The 20,473-nt window shown below is 45.7% G+C and overlaps 1 protein-coding gene across 5 annotated transcripts in view; it reads right to left on the reverse strand.

The window, feature by feature from the left end:
- The window catches only part of slc4a5a (solute carrier family 4 member 5a), a 174,057-nt gene that overhangs the window by 115,362 nt on the left and 38,222 nt on the right, over nucleotides 1-20,473 (reverse strand). For all 5 annotated transcript variants that reach the window (XM_073060084.1, XM_073060076.1, XM_073060094.1 and 2 more), the window contains exon 4: nucleotides 3,952-4,081. In XM_073060084.1, coding sequence (XP_072916185.1) covers nucleotides 3,952-4,081 — 130 coding nt within the window. The remainder of the gene's footprint in view (nucleotides 1-3,951; nucleotides 4,082-20,473) is intronic.

The raw sequence follows: 20,473 nt of genomic DNA on the forward strand, positions 1-20,473 counted from the left end.
GAGACAGAGGGTGGAAGGTCTCATGCTATCCATTCGAAGTAGGGTGTCGTGGCTTTATTGCGTTCACTTTCCAGAAGTGGCTGCGTGACCTTGGCTTCACTAGAAGAGAGATCAAGTCAACCAGCAGGGCTGTAGCTGAGGCAGCAGAGACAGGACCATCATGGGCGTGGACCAAGTACGTCCAGAGGGGCAGAGAGTCGGACAGTGTATCCATCTTTTGTAAACCCTTCAGTAGTTGCATAGACACCTGAGGAGTAGACTATCTGTTGGATGGAAGCGACCAACAACTCCGATAGAGGCCGATGCCAAGTTTTTAAGCTCATCAGTGGGAGGTGGTGCTTTAGCACTGCTGGCTCATCACCTTGAAGGAGTCTTGATCATAAGCGGGCCAAAACTCCTGAGGACAGGTGGCAGATCAACTGATGATCCCACTGGTGATAGCACAGGACAGTTAACATCTTAGTCCAAGTGTATTTTCAATTCTAATACACAATAATAAAAACAATAAATTACAACAAGTATATATAAATGTTAAATTAAATTAAATAAATAGTGCAAAAAGAGGGAAAAATACTGGTAGTGTTCATGGGTTCATTGTCCATTCAGATATCTGATGGTGGAGGAGCAGCTCTTCCTGAAATATAGAATGTGTGTCTTCAGGCTCCTTTACCTCCTCCTTAATGGAAACAATGAGAAGAAGGCATGTCCTGGGTGATGGGGGTCTTCGATGACGGATGCTGCCTTCTTGAAGCATTTCCTTTTGAAATTGTACTGGGTGCTGAGGAGGGTAGTGCCCATGATGGAGTGGGCAGAGTTTACAACTTTCTACAGCTTTTTTTGATCCTGTGCAGTGGTCCCTCCATACCAGCTGGTGATGCAACCAGTTAGAATGCTCTCCACTGAACAAGAATTAAGCAAGGGGTCCGTGGACCCTAGATTGGATACCCCTGATATAGAACCTGAGCTTGCTGTTGGCTCCTTCATGGATGGTCAGTCACTGAGTCTCTTCTACACCTCTGGTCAAATTGGGAGTAATATTAAATTCTTGGGTAACTTTTTTGATCATAAACTCAGATCTCTTGACAGCATTTGATAGCTTTGTATTATTCCCATTCAACAAACTCTACACTGATGGGACTTACAGGAGAATTGGTAGCATACCAATTCTCTGCAGACTCCTAATGAAATATAGCCATTGTTGTACCTCCTTTGTTAATATGTTGGGCCTGGGGTAGATCTTCAGAGATGTTGACACACAGGAACTTGAAACTGCTCATGTTTTTTGATCCCTCAATGAGGACTGGCTTGTATTCCCTTGATTTCCCCTTCCTGAAGTCCACAATCAATTCCTTAGTCTTACTGACATTGAGTGCAAGGTTATCACTGTAGCCACACTCAACCAGTTGATCTACCTTGCTCCTGTATGCCTATTCATCACCATCTAAAATTTGGCTAGCAGTAGTTGCGTTGTTGGCAAATTTATAATTGGTGTTTGAGCTGTGCCTAGCCACACAGTCATGGGTGAAAAGAGAGTAGAGCAGTGGATGAAGAATGTATCCCTGAGGTGTGCCAGTATTGATCAGAGAGGCAGAGATGTTATTTATGATCCACAATAGACTATGGGTTCTTGGGGATGAAGTCAAGGAACCAACTGCAGATGAAGGTACAGAGGCCCAGGATTTGGAGCTTGTTGATTAGAACTGAAGGTATAATTGTGGTGTATGCTGAGCTGTAGTTAATGAACAGCAGCCTGATGTAGTCATTGCTATTGTCAAGGTCACCCAAGGCAGAGTGGACAGCCATCTGTTGTAGACCTATTGTGGCGATAGGCAAATTGCAATGTGTCCAGGTCCTTCCTTAGGCAGCCATTGATTCTAGCCATGACCATCCTCTTAAAACACCTCATCACATTGGACATGAGAGCCACTGGGTGATGGTCATTGAGGCAGCTCACCCTGCTCTTCTTGGACACTGGTATGCCAGAGTGCAGAAGACAACAAACTGCGCAAATGCAAATCGAAATAAATTGCAATAAGTAACGAGAACATGAAATAATAAGATAAAGAGTCCTTAATGTGAGATCATTGGCTGTACGAACATTTCAAAGATGGGGCAAGTGCGTGTAGTCATCCCCTTTTATTCAAGAGCCTAATGGCTGAGTTGGCACGTGGCCAAGTGGCTAAGGCGTTGGTCTAGTGATCTGAAGGCCGCTAGTTCAAGCCTCAGCTAAGGCAGCATGTTGTGTCCTTGAGCAAGGCGCTTAACCACACATTGCTCTGTGATGACACTGGTCTGATACAGAAGCTGTATTGGCCCTTGCCCTTCCCTTGGACAACATCAGTGGCATGGAGAGGGGAGACTTACAGCATGGGCAACTGCCGGTCTCCCATACAACTCTGCCCAAGCCTGTGCCCTGGAAACTTTCCAAGGCACAAATCCATGGTCTCTCGAGACTAACGGATGCCTATAAATGGCTGAGGGGTAGTAATTATTCCTGAGAGTCCTGAGTACTTTCTACCTGATGGGGACAGCAAGAAGAGAGCATGACTTGGATGATGGGGACCTCTGATAATGGATGCTGCTTTCCTACAGCAATGCTCCATATAGATATGCTTAATGGTGGGGTGGGTTTTACCTGTGATGGACTGGGCCATATACATTCCTTTGTGTAGGATTTTCTACTCAAGGGCATTAGTATTTTCAAAGCAGTCTATGATGCAGCCAGTCAATATATTCTTCACCACACATTTGTAGAAGTTTATCAAAGTTTTAGATGTCATGCTGAACTTTCACAAACTCCTAAAGAAATAAAGGCACTGCTGTGCCTTCTTTGCAACTTGGACGGATCCTCTGAAAAGATAACATGAGGAATTTAAAGTTGCTGTCCCTCTCCACCTCTGATCCTCGGGTGAGGACTGGCTCATGGACCCGTGTACAGCAAAAGGTTCGAGGTTCAAGTTTTATTGTCAATGTATCCATGTACAATAAATCTCAGATATTTGTCTTCTCCAGATAGGCATGAAATACATATGAAACAGTAAAAGAAACAAAACAGAATGAAGAGGAAACATTGACTGATAACAAGCAGCACAAATCAATGACTGTTACCAGGAAGACAGTCCAAGTACCTACCCATCACATTCAATGGCATACCCACCTCTGAGCTCATCCTGAACAGTCACTTTCCTATAACCAGCAGCCACATAATAGGCATGCAAACTGGAGACAACACAAAAAGTCAAAAGAAATTTATTACATGTCACCATATACTAACCTGAGATTAATTTTTGTAGGCGTTCTCAGTCGAACAAAGGAATACAATAGAATCAATGAAAAACTACAGAGAGACAAGGAACCAATGTGCAAAAGACGATAAACTGTGCCAATACAATAAATAAAAGATACTTAAATAAACAAATAAACAAACAAACAGTCAGACAAATAAATAATACTGAGAACACAAGTCTATTTATTTACTTAACTTATTGGAATGGGCCTGTCTGGCCCTTTGAGCCACACTGCCCAGCAACCCCCCTCGATTTAACCCTAGCCTAATCACGGGACAGTTTACAATGACCAACCCATAGGTCTTGAAACCATACAGTCACGGTGAGAACATACAACCTCTTTACAGAGAGGTGGCGGGAATTGAACCTGGGTTGTCTGTACTGTAAAGCGAAGTGCTAACCCCTATGCTATCGTGCCACCCATTAACTTGTAGTTCTTAAAATGACTCCATAGGTTATGGAATCAGTTCAGAGTTGAGGTTAAGTATTTATAAAATATACATAATTATACAAGACAGTGAAAAATATTGGTGCAGTAAAATTACTACTGCGTTCAAGGGCAATTAGTGATGGGTAATAAATGCTGTTCTCAGCAGTAATGCCTATGTCACACGAATTAATACAGGAAAACAGAGGAGTTAACCTCAGAGATTCACTCACTCACCTGGCAGACTCCTTCCATTCCAACTCATCTCCGTCATGTTGCAGGGTGTCCATCTCAGTGAACAGGGTTGGAGTTGGCCCATCGTCTTCTTCTCCAAGGATGTACCGCAGGCGCTCAGCAGCTGGGGAAACTGTGCACAACAGGGGTACAGAAAACCCATGTCACATTATCTGTAGCACGCCCCCCCAAAGTGAGCCTGTGAGGAGATCATCACTCGCTCAAGATGCTTTAGGACAGGGGTTCCCAACCCTTTATGTCATGGACCAATACCACTAAACAAGATGTCTGAGGACTCCAAGTTGGGAACTGGTGATATAGAACCTGAGCTTCCTTCATGGATGGTTGGACTCTGACTCCCTTCCACACCTCTGGTCAAGTTGGGAATAATATTAAATTCTTTGGTAACCTTTCTACTTCATAAACTCAGTTCTCTTGACAGTGTTCCCATTCAATGAACTCTATACTGATGGGAATTACATGAGGATTGTGGAAGATTGACTCCAAGTCATCAGCATATGGAATCATGTACTGTATGTGAATGTATGGGGTGTCCAGGGAGGGGTAGTAGCTCTGGTGAAGAGGCTGGTCGTGTCCATTCCAGGGCAGCTCACTCACCTTTGGTCCCCACCGGGCACTCAGCTCTCACCTGTTGCTCTAGGTAGCTGTTTGCATGGGACGGCGGTCACACCCTGGTACACTGCTTCAACAGGCAGGCTAAACCAGGTGAGGGTAGCCGGCAGCCTCATCCCCCGGTGAGCTAGGGACATGCCTACCCCAGCATGTGAAGTCAGCTCCGGCAGACTGGACGGATGAGATCTACAGTATGATTTAACCAACAGGAAGGTGGTACTGCAACACTCTGTGGAGAGCTAAGGGCATGAGAAGGCACATAAGATGTCATGGTCATCCACTGCAGCCAAGGAAGACTCCAGTTTGTGATGCTTGTTCGTACCACTGGTCCTGTATTTCGGAGGCTGAGAGAATGGATATACCCCATTGCAACAACTTTTCCTCTTTTAAAACTCTCCCGCACAGGTTTCCTGTCATCGTTGGACCTGACCGACAACCGCCACACGAGAAGCCTCTGGCAGAGAAGATGACCTCTGTTTACGAGACAAGGAATGCCTACTGTTGTAGCTGTGGCTCTGGGTGCTCAGCTTATGGGGTTTATTGAGACTTCAGTTGCCACGGTTACTGCAATTCAGTAGGCTAACTCATGAGGGATAGTGTGGAGTCTAAGCTGGGCACAGGGCGCAGGCCAGGGCAGGGTTGTATGGGAGACCAGCAGTTGCCCAAGCTGCAAGCCTTCCCCTCTCCATGCCACCGATGTTGTCCAAGGGAAGGGCACTAGGACCCATGTAGCTTGGCACCAGAGCAATGTGTGGTTAAGTGCCTTGCTCAAGGACACAACACGCTGCCTCAGCTGAGGCTCGAACCAGTGACCTTCAGATCATTAGACTGATGCCTTATCCACTAGGCCACGCGCCAACATACACCTCCTTAGGTAGAGACATATCTCCACCCCACCACCCATTGATTACATTAACGTCCACAAATCTAATCATTGTTCTTGAAATCAATCAATGACAGATCCTCCACAGCCATCCACAAATCCACCAACCTCTGAGTGAAGAAATTTCACCTCATCTCGGCCCTAAACGTCCTTCTCTTTCCTTTGAGACTATAATCATCAATACTAGAAATAGCCAGACAAATAATTGCCCAACATCTCATCTATCAAGTACTCCAAGGATTTTGTTTGCTTCATTGGGGTCACTTCTCCTTTTTTCTAAAATCTAGAGAATGGAGTGGCTGGCTCTGGGATCCTGCAGTTTCTCATTTCTCCCCGTGCAGGGCCCAGACACTTTGTTCTATTTCAGTTAGGCCACATTGTCACTTACACCATAAACAGAAGAAAGTGTGGAAATCCAGAGGAACAAACACAAAGTCCTGGAGGAACTCAGCAGGACAGACTGCATCTATGGAAATGAATAAGCAGTCGACATTTTGGACCAACATCTTTCCTCAGGACAAGAAAGGGGGGTGGTGGGGAAGATGCCAGAATAAAAAAGCGAGGGTAGGGGGAAGGAGAATCGCAAGAAGGTGAAAATGAAACCAGATGCGTGGAAAGGTATAGGACTGGGAGAGGAAGGAATCTTGAACCATGAAGAGGCCACTTTTAGGTTGGATGAGCAACACCTCATTTCTTCTGGTTTGCCTCCTACCTGATGGCATGAACATCAATTTCTCTAACTTACAAAAAATTCTCTGGCTGTCCTTTCAATCTGTCCCTCTTATCTTGTACACATCTATCAAGTTACCTCTCATCCTCCTTTGCTCTAAAGAGAAAGGTCCTATCTCACTCAACTTATCCTATAAGACATGCTCTCCAAACCAGGTGGCTTCCTGGTAAAACTTCTCTGCACCCTCTCTAAAGCTTCCACATCTTTTCCATAATGAGGCAACCAGAACTGAACACAATACTCCAAGTGCGGTCTAACTTGGTTAATAGAGCCGCAACATTACCTTGTGGCTCTTGAACTCAATGCCCCAGCTACTGGAGGCCAACAGTCAATACATTGCTTGCCATAAGTCACCTACCTGAACTAGTCCCATCTTCCTGCATTTGACCCATATCCATCTCAGCCTTTTCAATCCATGTCCCTGTCCAAACACAAACATTGCCATTGTATCTGCTTCTACCACTTCTTCTGGCAGCTCATTCCACATACACACCACTCCCTCCTTGTGAGATCCTGTCTCTCAGCTCCCCTGCAGATCTTTCCCCTCTGACCTTAAACTTCTGGCTTCCAGTTCTAAACTCCCAAATGCTGGAAGAAAAACTGTGACCAACCAGCTTAGCTAAACCTCTCATCATCTTATATACACCAATATTTTCGATCAGTTGAGATTCACTCAGGGCAGGGGTTCCTAACCTGGGGCCAACGGATCCCTTGCTTAGTGGTTGGGAACACTTGATTTAGAGGCTTGATATGTAGCCTCAGTACTTTCTAAGACCTGCTTAAGATCCTGTCAGTAAGTGTAATCTTTAACTTCTGGTCCCCCAGTCACTTTAATCTTCTGACTTCTTCAGGACTCTTGATGACGTCCTGCCCTCCACGGAAAATAGATTCTGGCTATATATTGCAGCTATGCTTCTTACAATCTACATCCATCCATCAGGCCATCCCCTCGACCTCCTTCGCTCCAAGGAAAACAAACACAGCCCATCCAATCCCACACCTCTGTTAAAGGCCTCCAATCCAGGAATCAGTGCAACACTCATGTTTGTCTAGCACCACCCACATTTAAATGCAGTTGTATGTTGCCATCAATGCCAACCTAATACAGCCCCAATACCACTACCAGGCGCCAAGGTACGGTAGCCGTTAGAGCACATTATTACAACTCAGGGCATTCTGGAGTTCAGAGTTCAGTTCCAGAGCCACCTGTTAAGAGTTTGTCCAATCTGCCTGTAAACCGCTTGGGTTTCCTCTGGGTGCTCTGGTTCCCTCTGGGTGCTCTGGTTCCCTCACGCAGTAGGGGTTAGTAGGTTAATTGTGTTAAATACACAGGTGGGTTGCTGGGTGGTGTGGGCTTGGTGGGCCGGAAGAGCCTGTTCTGAGTTGTATCTTTAACTAAATAAAAATAATTAATGGGAGCAAGTTCCACAACAACCTCCCCCCCCACGTTCTGGATAAAAAACTTTCTTCTGAGTTTCATGTTAACTTAGAGGGAGAATGGTCAGCAGAGCCATCACTTCCAAAGCCTCACCTGTGACTCTGGTTTACCCTGCTCCCCCCGCTCCATTTTTCCACCTCCCACTGATCCTCAGGAGGATTTTCCAAACGCTTCAGCTAGTGCCCACAAATATTCTCATGATGCTCACCTCTACTTCCCGACCAGCTTTTACAGACACTACTACACCTCCAAAATGCCTGGCTGTTTGTCCGACTTCCGGGACTGGAACAACAGAAACCTCCCCCTACCAGACTTGGAGAAGAGAAGCCATCATCTTCAAACCGTCTCCAACCCCCTGCTCCAATTGCCCTCCCTTGCTTGAAATGGAACTTCTTGCCATCTTTGTTAATTTTAACCTGCTGAATCCTGGAATGGGTTTTAGACCATTTAGTGTCATTACTTAGCCCAATTTTATACCATCACAAAAATCCCCATCTTTGTCTTTGATTCCTTTGCTCTAACACTCCCCATAAACCTCAGGAGACCCAGACAGTTGGCTCTGCTTAAACAAGTACTGTTCATTGATTTGTGTTTGGTAACATAAAATTGCTGTTAAAATATTTTCCAGTTTTAAAATTCTGAAACTTGCTTTAAACCGCTCCATCATTTCAGCCTTCTTTACCTTTGCAATCTCTGTCACCCACTGTCTTCCACTGTTTTTGGGAGTATTTTCACACCTAAAATTTAATCATAACACACACAAAATGCTGGAGGCACTCAGCAGGCCAGGCAGCATCTATGGAAAACAGTACAACAATCAAAGTTTCAGGCCAAGACTCTTCATCAGGACTCTAATGAAGTCAGAGTCTGCTCAGTCCGGAGGAAGGGCCTCGACCCGAAACATTGACTGTTTACTCTTTTCCAAACATGCTGCCTGGCCTGCTGAGTTCCTCCAGCATCTTGTTTGTGTTGCTTTGGATTCCCACATCTTTGACTAATCTTTTAGTCACCAGGCCTTGAATCTCTGTCAAGGATCAGAGCAAATTATTGCTGAACAGTTTGGGCAAGCTTTAATCTCCAGGCTCCCATTGCTGTTTACTCCTGTACCAAACCCTTGGAACTGACTCTGCAAAAGCCAGCAGACACATAGTTGAGCTTATGTACTGTGGAAGCAGGTTCACGGGTTCGGTGAGTGAGACAGAGACACTGATTATAAATAAGCATATTAATCGTTTATTTACAAACAGTAAAAGGTTTGACCAAACATCTAAGCCCACCAAGTTACACAAATGACAAAACTAAAACTTTCAACAAAAAGATACTTAGCTTAGGGCCTCCTAAGTGTGGAGCGTGCTTTCCCAATGGTTCTTCAGCACGGGTTGCAATGTCAGTATGAATGGACCTTGGACCCAAAGGGAAGAGACCAAGCCTCCTGCATGTGCTATTCTTACAGCCAAGGTGCTTGAAACTGGACACTGGTGATGTGACACACAAAGTAACCAATGGGAAAGAGCAGCTTCAATGACCGACACAGAAGAAGCAGCTTTCAACGGGCAAGTAAGCCTACTCCCCACACACAACGGCTTGCACCAAGCATCGTCGCATAGATCTCTCAGGTTGGAGGAGCAACAGCTTATATCCCACCTGCGTCACCTCCAACCGGACTGTAAGGGAAATGGCCTGACCGGGAATCGAACTCGGGTCGCTGGGTTGGAAGTGCAGCACCCCGCCACTGAGCAGTGTGAGTGAGCCCAGTTGCAGGAACCACGACACAGACAGGAGTTGATGTGCAGATTCCAAAGTAAGGTTTGCAGCCAGTCAACTCAAAAGTGCAGCAATCCAAACACAAGTTCAGTAATCCAAGGTCTTAAGGCACAAATAAGATCCAGAAATGGCAGGCAGGAAGCAGACATTAAAAACAGAGGGAAGACAGCCACCTAACTCTTGCTACTTCCAAGATCACACCTTAAAACAGCAAAGTAAGGTATAGGAAGCAGGGTTTAAATACACCGACGTTAATCGGGAGCATGTGCAGTCAATGATCAATAGTAAGAGAGTCCAGCCAGTTCTGAAAAAACCTTTTGGGACAATGTCTGCCCATGCAGGCCAATCTCAGAATAGACTGGATTCCTAACACATGCGCAGGAACATCGATTTCTCTAACTTCTGGTATTTTTCTCTTTTTCCGTTCCCCAATGTGGCTCTCACCTTACCCCTTCACTTCTCACCAGCCTATCCCTTCCCTCTGGTGCCCCTCCTCTTTCTTCCGTGGTCCACTCTCCTCTCCTTTCAGATTCCACCTTCTTCTGTGATTTACCTTTTCCACCACGCACTTTCCAGCTTCTTACTTCAACCTCCCTCCCCCAACCTCTTACCCTCTCCCTCACCTAACATTTTCCAGCTTGTACTCCTTCCCCTCCACCCCACCTTCTTATTCTGGCCTCTTCCCCCATCATCTCCAATCCTGTTGAAGGGTCTTGGCCCGAAATGTTGACTGTTTATGCCCCTCCCTAGCATTTTGTGTGTGTTGCACTCGGAGAATCTTGTCCACCTTGAAATGATTTGCATTTTAGAACAAAACTGAAAAAAAATACTTTACCGCCAATGCTACAGCTGTCTACTGTGGTTTTTAGCTTCTCTAGCACCGACTTCGAGAGTCCACAGCTGGATTTTGGCATTTGTCTCGACGGTCCTGGCAACCTGCAGGTAAACCAGACTGTAGTCCTGCTGCTTCAATGGACAACACCAACCTCTAGGCTAGGGGCTTTACTTCTGTTTTCTTTGTGTTTACCGGCATGTGCTCTACTTCAGCCTGGAAAGGTTAATCCCATTAAAAAGGCTTTAAATTCTATCAATGATCCCTCCACAGTGCAGACCTGAATCAAATTAAAGCTCCGTAGTACTCCCAGGAATAAAGTCTTGCTGTGTCCTCTTTCCCACTGTTTACCTATCACTTCCAAGTCTGCTGGATCTTCTAAGCAGCAAGTGCAACATTCTGACTATGCAGCAATTGTAACTAATTCTTCTGGGCAGGAATTTCACTTCCTTTGATCACTGACCAATCCTACAACTCCACTGTCTTGGAGAATGCTCTCTTAAAGTGGTGACAAGGTCCAATTGCTTCATTCTTTTGCAAATTAATTATGAGATGTTTAACTCTATTTAATATGCTGGGACTGCACGGTGGGGTCAGGCTGCACAAAGAATGAAAATGAATCATAAGGTGGCCTATGGTGCACCTAATAAAGTGGTCACAGAGTGTATGACCGTGGTCTTCTGCCCGTCCACTTCAAGATTCAACATAATAAAAACACAAAATGCTGGCAGAACTCAGCAGGCCAGACAGCATCTATGGGAAGAGGTAGTGACAACGTTTCGGGCCGAAACCCTTCATCAGGAATGGTGAAAATAAGGCAGTGGGGGCCAGGGAACTTGAAATCTTTGAATAGATGTAAAGCATGGGAAGTATCACGGACATAGGTGGGAAGGGATTGAACAAGGGGAGATAAAGCAGAGTCGAGATAGGCAGAAATGAGTTCAGTGGGGCAGGAGCAAGCAGAGACAATGGGTCTGCCTGGCCAGGCAGGTTTGTGAATCTTAGGTAGGAGGTAGAAACGGGAAGTGCGGGGTGTGGGAACTATAAGTTTGGTGGTCATGGATGGGAGATCTCCCGAGCTGATGACATCGGAAATGGTTTGGGAGACCATGGACTGGTGCTCCCTAGTGGGGTCATGGTCCAGGGCTAGATAAGAGGAGGTGTCAGCGAGTTGTCGTTGTGCCTCCGCTATGTACAGGTTGGTGCGCCAGATGACAACAGCACCCCCCTTATCAGCGGGTTTGATGGTAAGGTTGGGATTGTTATGGAGGGAATGGAGAGCAGAGCGCTCAGAGGGGGTAAGGTTGGAATTGGAGCAAGGGGTGGTGAAGTTGAGATGGTTAATGTCCCAACAGCAATTAGAGATAAACAGATCCAGGGCAGGTAGAAGTCCTGGGTGGGGAGTCCATGAGGAGGAGGAGGGTTGGAGACGGGAGAATGGGTCATCGGTGGGGGTGGGAGAGTCCCTACCGAAGAAGTGGGCTTGAAGACGGAGCCGGCGGAGGAAGAGCTCCACATCCTGGCGCACGCGGAACTCACTGAGGTGAGGGCGAAGGGGGACAAAGGTGAGGCCCTTACTAAGGACAGAGCGCTCAGCCTCAGAGAGAGGAAGGTCGGAGTGGATGGTGAAGATCCGGCAGGGTTGAGAGATCTGGTCCAAGGGGGGGTGGGAGGCTGGTGGACTCAGCGGGGAAGGGGTGGGGGTGAGAGGAAGCTGAAGCCCCCGAGGGCCCGGGAAGATCAGATGGCAGCGTGGTGGTGGGGGAAGGGGAGACGGCAGGCGTGAAGGTCCAGCTCGGAGGTCAAGGCTGGGATCCAGCGCGGTGGTGGGGGGAGGGGAGGGGGAGATGGCGGCACCAGGAGGTCCGGCTGGAAGTTCAAGGCCAGAGTCTCTGAGGGGGTGTCCATGGCCGTAGGAACCCGCGTTGGTGGTACTGGAGTCAGGGTTCGGAGTCTGTCCGGTGCCGTGAGTGGCAGCGGGGGTCGCGATCCGAGATTCATGCGTGTTGGCGTCCGAGCCGACGGGCTCTGGGGTCCGCAGATGGGCGAGTTTGCGGTGTTTGACGGACGAAACAAAGTAAAAAAAAACAACGATTGCATGCATGAATCCGACGAAGGATGAAATAGCGGGAGGGTCCATGACACTCGGCGAAGAAGGTGTCCCGGAGGTGCGGGAGGTACGAGGAAAGGGAGGCCAGGTATCTCCTCGTCGCAGAGATGGTCGCTCTCACAGCCCGGCGGGAGAAGCAGCGGGAGGCAGAGTCAATTACCTGTGAGTACCTGTGATCCTCCGGGTCCAAATCGGGAGGCTTGGAAACGAATCCTGAAGCCCGTTGGAGTTAGTTGGTTGCGGAGACACGCACCAAGGAAGGATATGTGACTATAGTACCGCGTCTGGGTTAGCGTGTGGTCCAAAAGTTTCAGGGCCGAAGAAATAGTAGGTTGGGAGCAGAGAGAGAGGCTGGGAGAGAAGATCTGAACTTCTTCAGTGTAGGCATCACTGGAAGAGGCTTCGCAGTAGCGAATTCAAAGGCAACACGAGTGAATCTGCGGATGCTGGGAATAAATAAAAACACAAAATGCTGGCAGAACTCAGCAGGCCAGACAGCATCTATGGGAGGAGGTAGTGAGGACGTTTCAGGCCGAAACCCTTCATCAGGAAAGGTTCAACATGTTGTGCATTCAGAGATGCTCTTCCACACACCACTGCTGTAACACATGGTTATTTGAGTTGCTGTCACCTTCCTGTCCAACTTGACCCAGTCTGGTCATTCTCCTCTGACCTCCCTCATTAACAAGGTGTTTTTCTCCCCGCAGAGCTGCCACTCACTCCCACTCACTTAATATGTTTTGTATTTTGCATCACTCTCTGTAAAATCAAGAGACTGTTGTGCATGAAAATCCCAGATCAGCTGTTTCTGAGATACTCAAACCACCCAGTCTGGCACCAACAATCATTCCACTCTCAAAGTCCCTTAGATTTTATTACCTCCTCATCCTGATGTTTGACCAAAAACTGACACTCTTGACCACATCTGCATGCTTTAATGCATTGTTGCTGCCACATGATTGGCTGATTAGATAGTTGATGCGAGCAGGTGTAAAGGCATACCTAATAAATTAGCCTCTGATTGTAAATATGTACTTTGATAATAAGTTTACTTTGAACTTTGAGAGTGACTGACATTCTAAACGAACAATTTGATCATTCAGCGATGCACGGTCTATCGGGAACTCAGTGGGTCCAGCAGCATCAGTGGGAGGAGAGAAGTGGTTGACGTGTTGGGCCAAAGCCCTGCATCAGAAAGGAGAGATGGCCAGTAGAGAGAGAATATGGGGAGTGGAGAGAGAGGACTTCAAGGCAGCGAGTGGGTTGGCGACCATTTCCCCACCCCTCCCAATTCCCAATTTATTGTTTGATATTTATAGTTTTTCATGAATTGGATTGTATTTCTTTATTTTCATGCAAATGCCTGCAAGAAAATGAATCTCAAGGATGGATATGGTGACATCGATGCACTTTGATTATAAATTTACTTTGAACTTCCTCTCTGCTGCCAGGATAAAACCTAACACAAACTACAGGAGCAACACCATATATTCCACCTACAACCCAATGAATATGGAGTTTTCCAGTTTTTAGATAACAGCACCCCCTTTTCCCCTGACACCTATTCCTTCCCTCCTCCCTCTAATTGATTGCCCTCCCTCCTATTTTTGTTCCCCTTCCAACCCACCCTCACAGCGCTCACCATTTCCTACCTCCCACCCACCATCTTCCATCTGCTTCCAGCTGTCATTCACCTCTCCTTTCTTCTCTTCATTCGTTACATGCCATGTCATATGACATGGGTGATCATGGTCTCATGGCCATGATTGCTCTTGGCAATTTTTTCTACAGAAGTGGTTTACCATTGCTTTCTTCTGAGCAGTGTCTTTACAAGATGGGTGACCCCAGCCATTATCAGTACTCTTCAGAGATTGTCTGCCTGGTATCAGTGGTCACATAACCAGAACTTGTGATTTGCACCAGCTGCTCATATGACCAACCACCACCTGCTCCATTGGTTTCAAGTGACCCTGATCGGAGGATGGCTAAGCAGGTGCTACACCTTGCCCAAGGGTGACCTGCAGGCTAGCAGAGGGAAGAAATGCCTTACACCCCTTTTGGGTAGAGATGTATCTCCACCTGCCACCCTTGTTCACCTCGGATGGTTACTATTCTCACTTTCTTTACTTATCAGACTGGTGTTCCTGCTCATTTCCCTCCAGCAGCTGTCTTCCATTTTTGGACTCTCCTCTCCCCACCTTGTTGCATCTGTTGTTGAGTGGGTCTACTGTCTTGATGAAAGGCCTCGGCCCAAAACATTAACTGTTTATTCCTCTCTGTAGATTCTGCCTGACCTGCTGAATTCCTCCAAATTTTTGTGTGTTTCTCTGGATTTCCAGGATCTTGTGTCCATTTATTGTTTTTCCTTCTTCTCCCCCTCCCCCGGTCTGTGTCCATCTATCATTCACCTGCCATAATCTCCTAACTCCACCCCCCTACATGGCACTACATGCCCATCACTTTACACCCCTCCCCAATCCTCCAATCACAACAGAGTCCTTACTTGCCACACACCTCCTCTGGTTGTGTCGGCCATCTTGTCTCTCCACTCTCTTCAACCTAAAATATCACCATTTCCTTTCCTCCCACAGTTTCTCCTTGACCCGGATTGTGTGTTGCTCCAGATTCCGGCATCTGCAATCTCTTGCATCTCCAATTTGATCCTTCATCCTGCCATCCCCTCCTTTCTCTCCATCCTGTCATCTGTTGGAACTGGCTCCAGACTGGATATGGGCACTCTCACATGTACACTCTCCACTGCCGGATTCTTAAGACTCATAGAGCGTACACCAGACAAAAAGGCCCTTCAGCCCATTGAGTCCACACCAACCATAACTCCATAAGACATAAGAGCAGAATTAAGCCATTTGGCCACCGTGTCTGCTCCACCATTCCATCATGGCTGATTCTTGTCAACCCCATCCTCCTGTCTTCTCTCTGTAACCTTTGGTGCCCTTCAAGAACCTGTCAACTTCTGCTTTAAAATTATCCAATGACCTGGCCTCCACAGCCATCCATGGCAATGAGTTCCACAGATTCACCAACGTCTGGCTAAAGAAATTTCTCCTCATCTCTGTTCTAAATGGACATCCTTCTATTCTGAGGGTGTGTCCTTTGGTTTAAGACTCTCCCACTATACGAAATGCCCTCTCCGTGTTCACTGAATCGAGTCCTATCAACTACCCTTTTACATTAGCCCTACACTAATCAATTTTATAAAATTCTCCATTCTCAATAACCCCCCCCCCCATGCAGACTCCACCACTCACTTACATCAAGGGACAATCCTCAACGCACAACTAACCTCCTAACCTGCTTGTGTTTGGGATGCCGAAGAATCTGAGGTACCCAGAGGAAACCCATACAGTCACAAGTTGAACTTGAGAACTCCACATAGAAAGCACCTGATGTCAGGATTGGACCTTGCAGTTGATACTGGCTGCACCATCTGTATCACTTCCCATGTTTCGTCTCGCATCTCAAAGGCATGTCAGTTGACTAATTGATTGCCCACTGCAGGTTGTCCCTAGTGTGTAGGAGAGTTGTGGGATCTAGTGGTGTTGATGGGAATGTGGGGAGATTTAACACAAAGGGAAACATATAGGACTAGTGCAAATGGACAGTTGATGGTTAGTATGGACTCAATGGCCAGAAGGGCCTGTTTCCCCCGATGAATCTCTCTGTGAACGTGAGTCAATAACAAATCAAACAGTTCATTCATAATATGCCGTGTTGTATGACATGGGTGATCATGGTCTTTCCATAATTATAACTGTTCTTGGCAAATTTTTCTGCCGAAGCAGTTTGCCATTGCCGCCTTCTGGGCAGTGTCTTTACAAGACGAGTGATCAGAACCATTATCAATACTCATCAGAGATTATCTGCCTGGTGTCACTGGTCACATAATCAGGATTTGTGATATGCTCCACCTGCTCCCGTGGCTTCACGTGACCCTGATCGAGGGGCTAAGCAGGTGCTAGGGTGACCTGCAGGCTAGTGGAGGGGAGGAGCTCCGTACACCTCCTTTGCTAGAGACACTTCTCCACCCCGCCACCCTAAACAAACAGTAGCTTGTTGTGCTGACCTTTCAACCTACTCCAAGGTCAATCTAACCCTCCCCTCCCACATAACCCTCCATTTTTCTTTCATCCATGTGCCAATCTAAGAGTCTCTTTAATGTCCCTAATGTATCTGCCTCTATCACCCCCCACCCCTGGCAGCGCGTCCCATGCACCCACCACTCTGTATAAAAATCCTGCTTCTGTCATCCCCCTCTATGCTTTCCTCCAATCATTTAAAAAATATGTTCCCTTGTGGTAGCAGAGTAAATGGTGATGTTGTCCACTCTACCTATGCTTCAACATCCGATATATCTCTGTCAAATCTCCCCTTATCCTCCTCTGCCACAAAAAGCAAAGCCTTATCTCGCTCAACCTCTCCTCATAATCCAGGCAGCATCCTGCTCAATCTCCTCTGCTCTCTCTCTCTCTAAAACTTCCACATCCTTCCTATAATGAGGTGATTGGAAATGAATGCAGCAGACCACTGGAAATGCCCCTCACCGTGAAGAGCACTGTCATGTACAGTGCCTTCACAAGTAGGCTTATGGATCAGAGACATGCTCAGCCCATCAATACACTCCAGCTCAAGCATCTGCAGGGAGCGGGGAGCTGAACTGTTTACCCTTCAAAGGAACACATGGATTTGCTTTGTTACTGAGACCCTATCAATGCACTTCAGAATTCTGCCCTCCTGATCTCATTTCTCTTCTCTTGGTGACTTGTCCTTGGATTCACATCTGCACTGACAGGTTGTTCCAGGTTTTCCTACACAGGGAATTTTTACACGTAAACACATGTGATCCTCTCACAAATATGTGCACACACATAAAGAGAGAAGCATAACAACACACAGTATGCATTTGCACAGATACAGAAACACACCAACACAGAGAATGCACATACACAGTCATACATTTACAAAATACATATACACCAACACACACACACACACACACACACACACACACACACACACACACACACACACACACACACACACACTCACTCACAGTGGTACATGTACATGGATGCACACACACAGTTGGACATTTAGACAGATACACATACACCAACACACAAATGGACATGCACAACCCTACATTTACACAGATATGCACACACTGTATACATTTACACAGAGACACACACACCTATGCACAGTCTTACACATACACCAACAGACAGATACACACACGGTCGCAAATTTACACAAATACACACACCAACACACAGGTGCACACACATATTCGTACATTTACAATGAGATACACATGCAAACCAACACAAGGTGCACACACAAATTTGTGTATTTACACGGATACATACATAGCAAAACACAGATGCACACACAGTATACATTTCCAAAGATACACATAGTCAAAACACAGATGAACCTATAGTACACATTTACATGGATGCTTACACACCAACACACAGATGCACATAGACAGCACACGCTTACACAGATACACACGCACCAACACACAGATGGGCACACACATTTGTACATTTGCACAGCTACACACACCAACATACATGTGCACAACACAGTTGTGCATTTACACAGATACACACACCAATGTACTGTACACCACTGTACACCAAGCAATGCAGACACAGTATACACTTACACAGTTACTTGCACACCAAAGAACTGACACACTCACATGATACATTTACACAGATGCACACACAATTGTACATTTACACAAATACACATACAGCAACACACAGATGCTCACACAGTATACATTTACACAGATACACACAAACCAACCCACAGATGCACACACTGTCATACATTTGCACTGTACACACACACCAATGCACAGGTGCACTCACAGTGTATTCATTTCCACAAATTCACATACACCAACACACATATGCACCTACACAGTCGTATATTTACACAGGTACACAGACACCAATGCACAAATGCACACACATATACATTTACACAGATTCACACACACACACCAAAGCACAGCTGTAGACACAGTGTATACATTTACACAGATACACACACAGAGTAATGCACTCACAGTTTATATTTACAAAGGTGCACACACACCAACACACAGATACACACACCTATGCACAGATGCACACAGACAGTATATATTTACACAGATACACACTCACCAATGCACCATTCATGCTGTTGCACTGATACACACATACACCAAAACACAGCATACATTTACAGATTCACACACACTAATACACAGTTTCACACAGTATACATTTACACAGACACACACACCAATGCACCAGCACACACACAGTTGTACATTTACAAGATACATTCACACCAACACACCACACAGTTGCTCACACAACATACATTTACATAGATATACACACACCGAAGCACAGTGTCACACACAGTCGCACATTTGTACAGAGACACACAGCAACACACAGATGCCCACACAGTATACATTTGCACAGATACATGCACCAACACACAGATGCATACATACAGTCATACATTTACGCAAATACACACACACTTACACACCGATGCACACAGACTGTACACTCTTACACTGATTCGCATACACCAAAACACAGACACACACACCCATGCACCAATGCACACACACAGTTGTACAATTACTCAAATACACACACACACACACACACACACACATGAAGACACTGGGCACACACAGTGATACATTTACAGAGATACGCACTCACCAACACACAGATAAACACACTATATATTTACATAGATGCACACACACTTCTGTACATTTACACAGATACACACACACCAGCACACAGATGCACACAGTCACATTTGTACTTTTCACTGATGCACACACACCAAAGCACAAAAACACTGACAGGATACTTATGCATACAAACAGTTGTATAATAACACAGGTACACACACACCAGCGTACAGTATACATTTGTACAGGTACACACTCATGAACACAGATGCACAGATGAACACATTATATACATTTACACAAAAATGCACACACCAAAGCACCAATGCACTCACTGGATACATTTACACAGATGCACACACACAGTTGAACATTTACACAGATACAGACACACCAACACACAGATTCACGTACAGAGAATTCAATTACTCAGATACCAACACACCAACACACAGCTGCACATACAGTATACATTTACACAGATACACACACAAACACACAGATGCACACACATAGTCATACATTTACACAGATACACACATCAATAGACAATGCATACGTACAGTATACACTTACTCAGAAACGCACAGTCCAACATGGATGCACATCCAGTTGTACATTTACACAGATATACACACACACCAAAACACAGATGGACTCACAGTACACATTTACACAGATAGACCCACATACCAACACACAGATGCTTATACATTTGTACATTTGCACAAATTCACACACACACCAATGCACAGATGTATACACACAATATGCATTTACACATATACACATACAGTTACACACAGATGCACACACAGTGGTATATTTACACAGGTACATGCACACCAGAACACAGATACACACATACAATATACGTTTACACATATACACACAATAGCATACTGACGCACACACTTCAAACATTTACACAGATACACACACACCAACACACAGATGCACACACACAGAACACATTTACACAGATGCACACACAAAAACACAGATGCACACGTAGTCATACATTTACACCGATCCATAGACACCAACATACGGATGCATTCACACAATATACACTTACACAGATACACAACACAAACACAGAAATGCACATAGAGCATATATTTACACATATACACACACATCAACACACAGATGCACACACAGTTGTATATTTGAACAGATATGTACAAACCAACCACAAGGTATACATTTAAACACATACACACACAGCAACACCAGATACACACACAGTTGTATATTTATACAGATGCACACACACCAACACATAGATGCACACACAGTACACATTTACACAGATGCATGCACACACACTTCAAACAACTGAAGATTCGAATTACATTCATCATTGATGTATCTATGCAGTATACAACCC

Source organism: Hemitrygon akajei, chromosome 1 (genome assembly GCF_048418815.1).
Source record: "Hemitrygon akajei chromosome 1, sHemAka1.3, whole genome shotgun sequence".
Lineage (NCBI taxonomy): Eukaryota > Metazoa > Chordata > Chondrichthyes > Myliobatiformes > Dasyatidae > Hemitrygon > Hemitrygon akajei.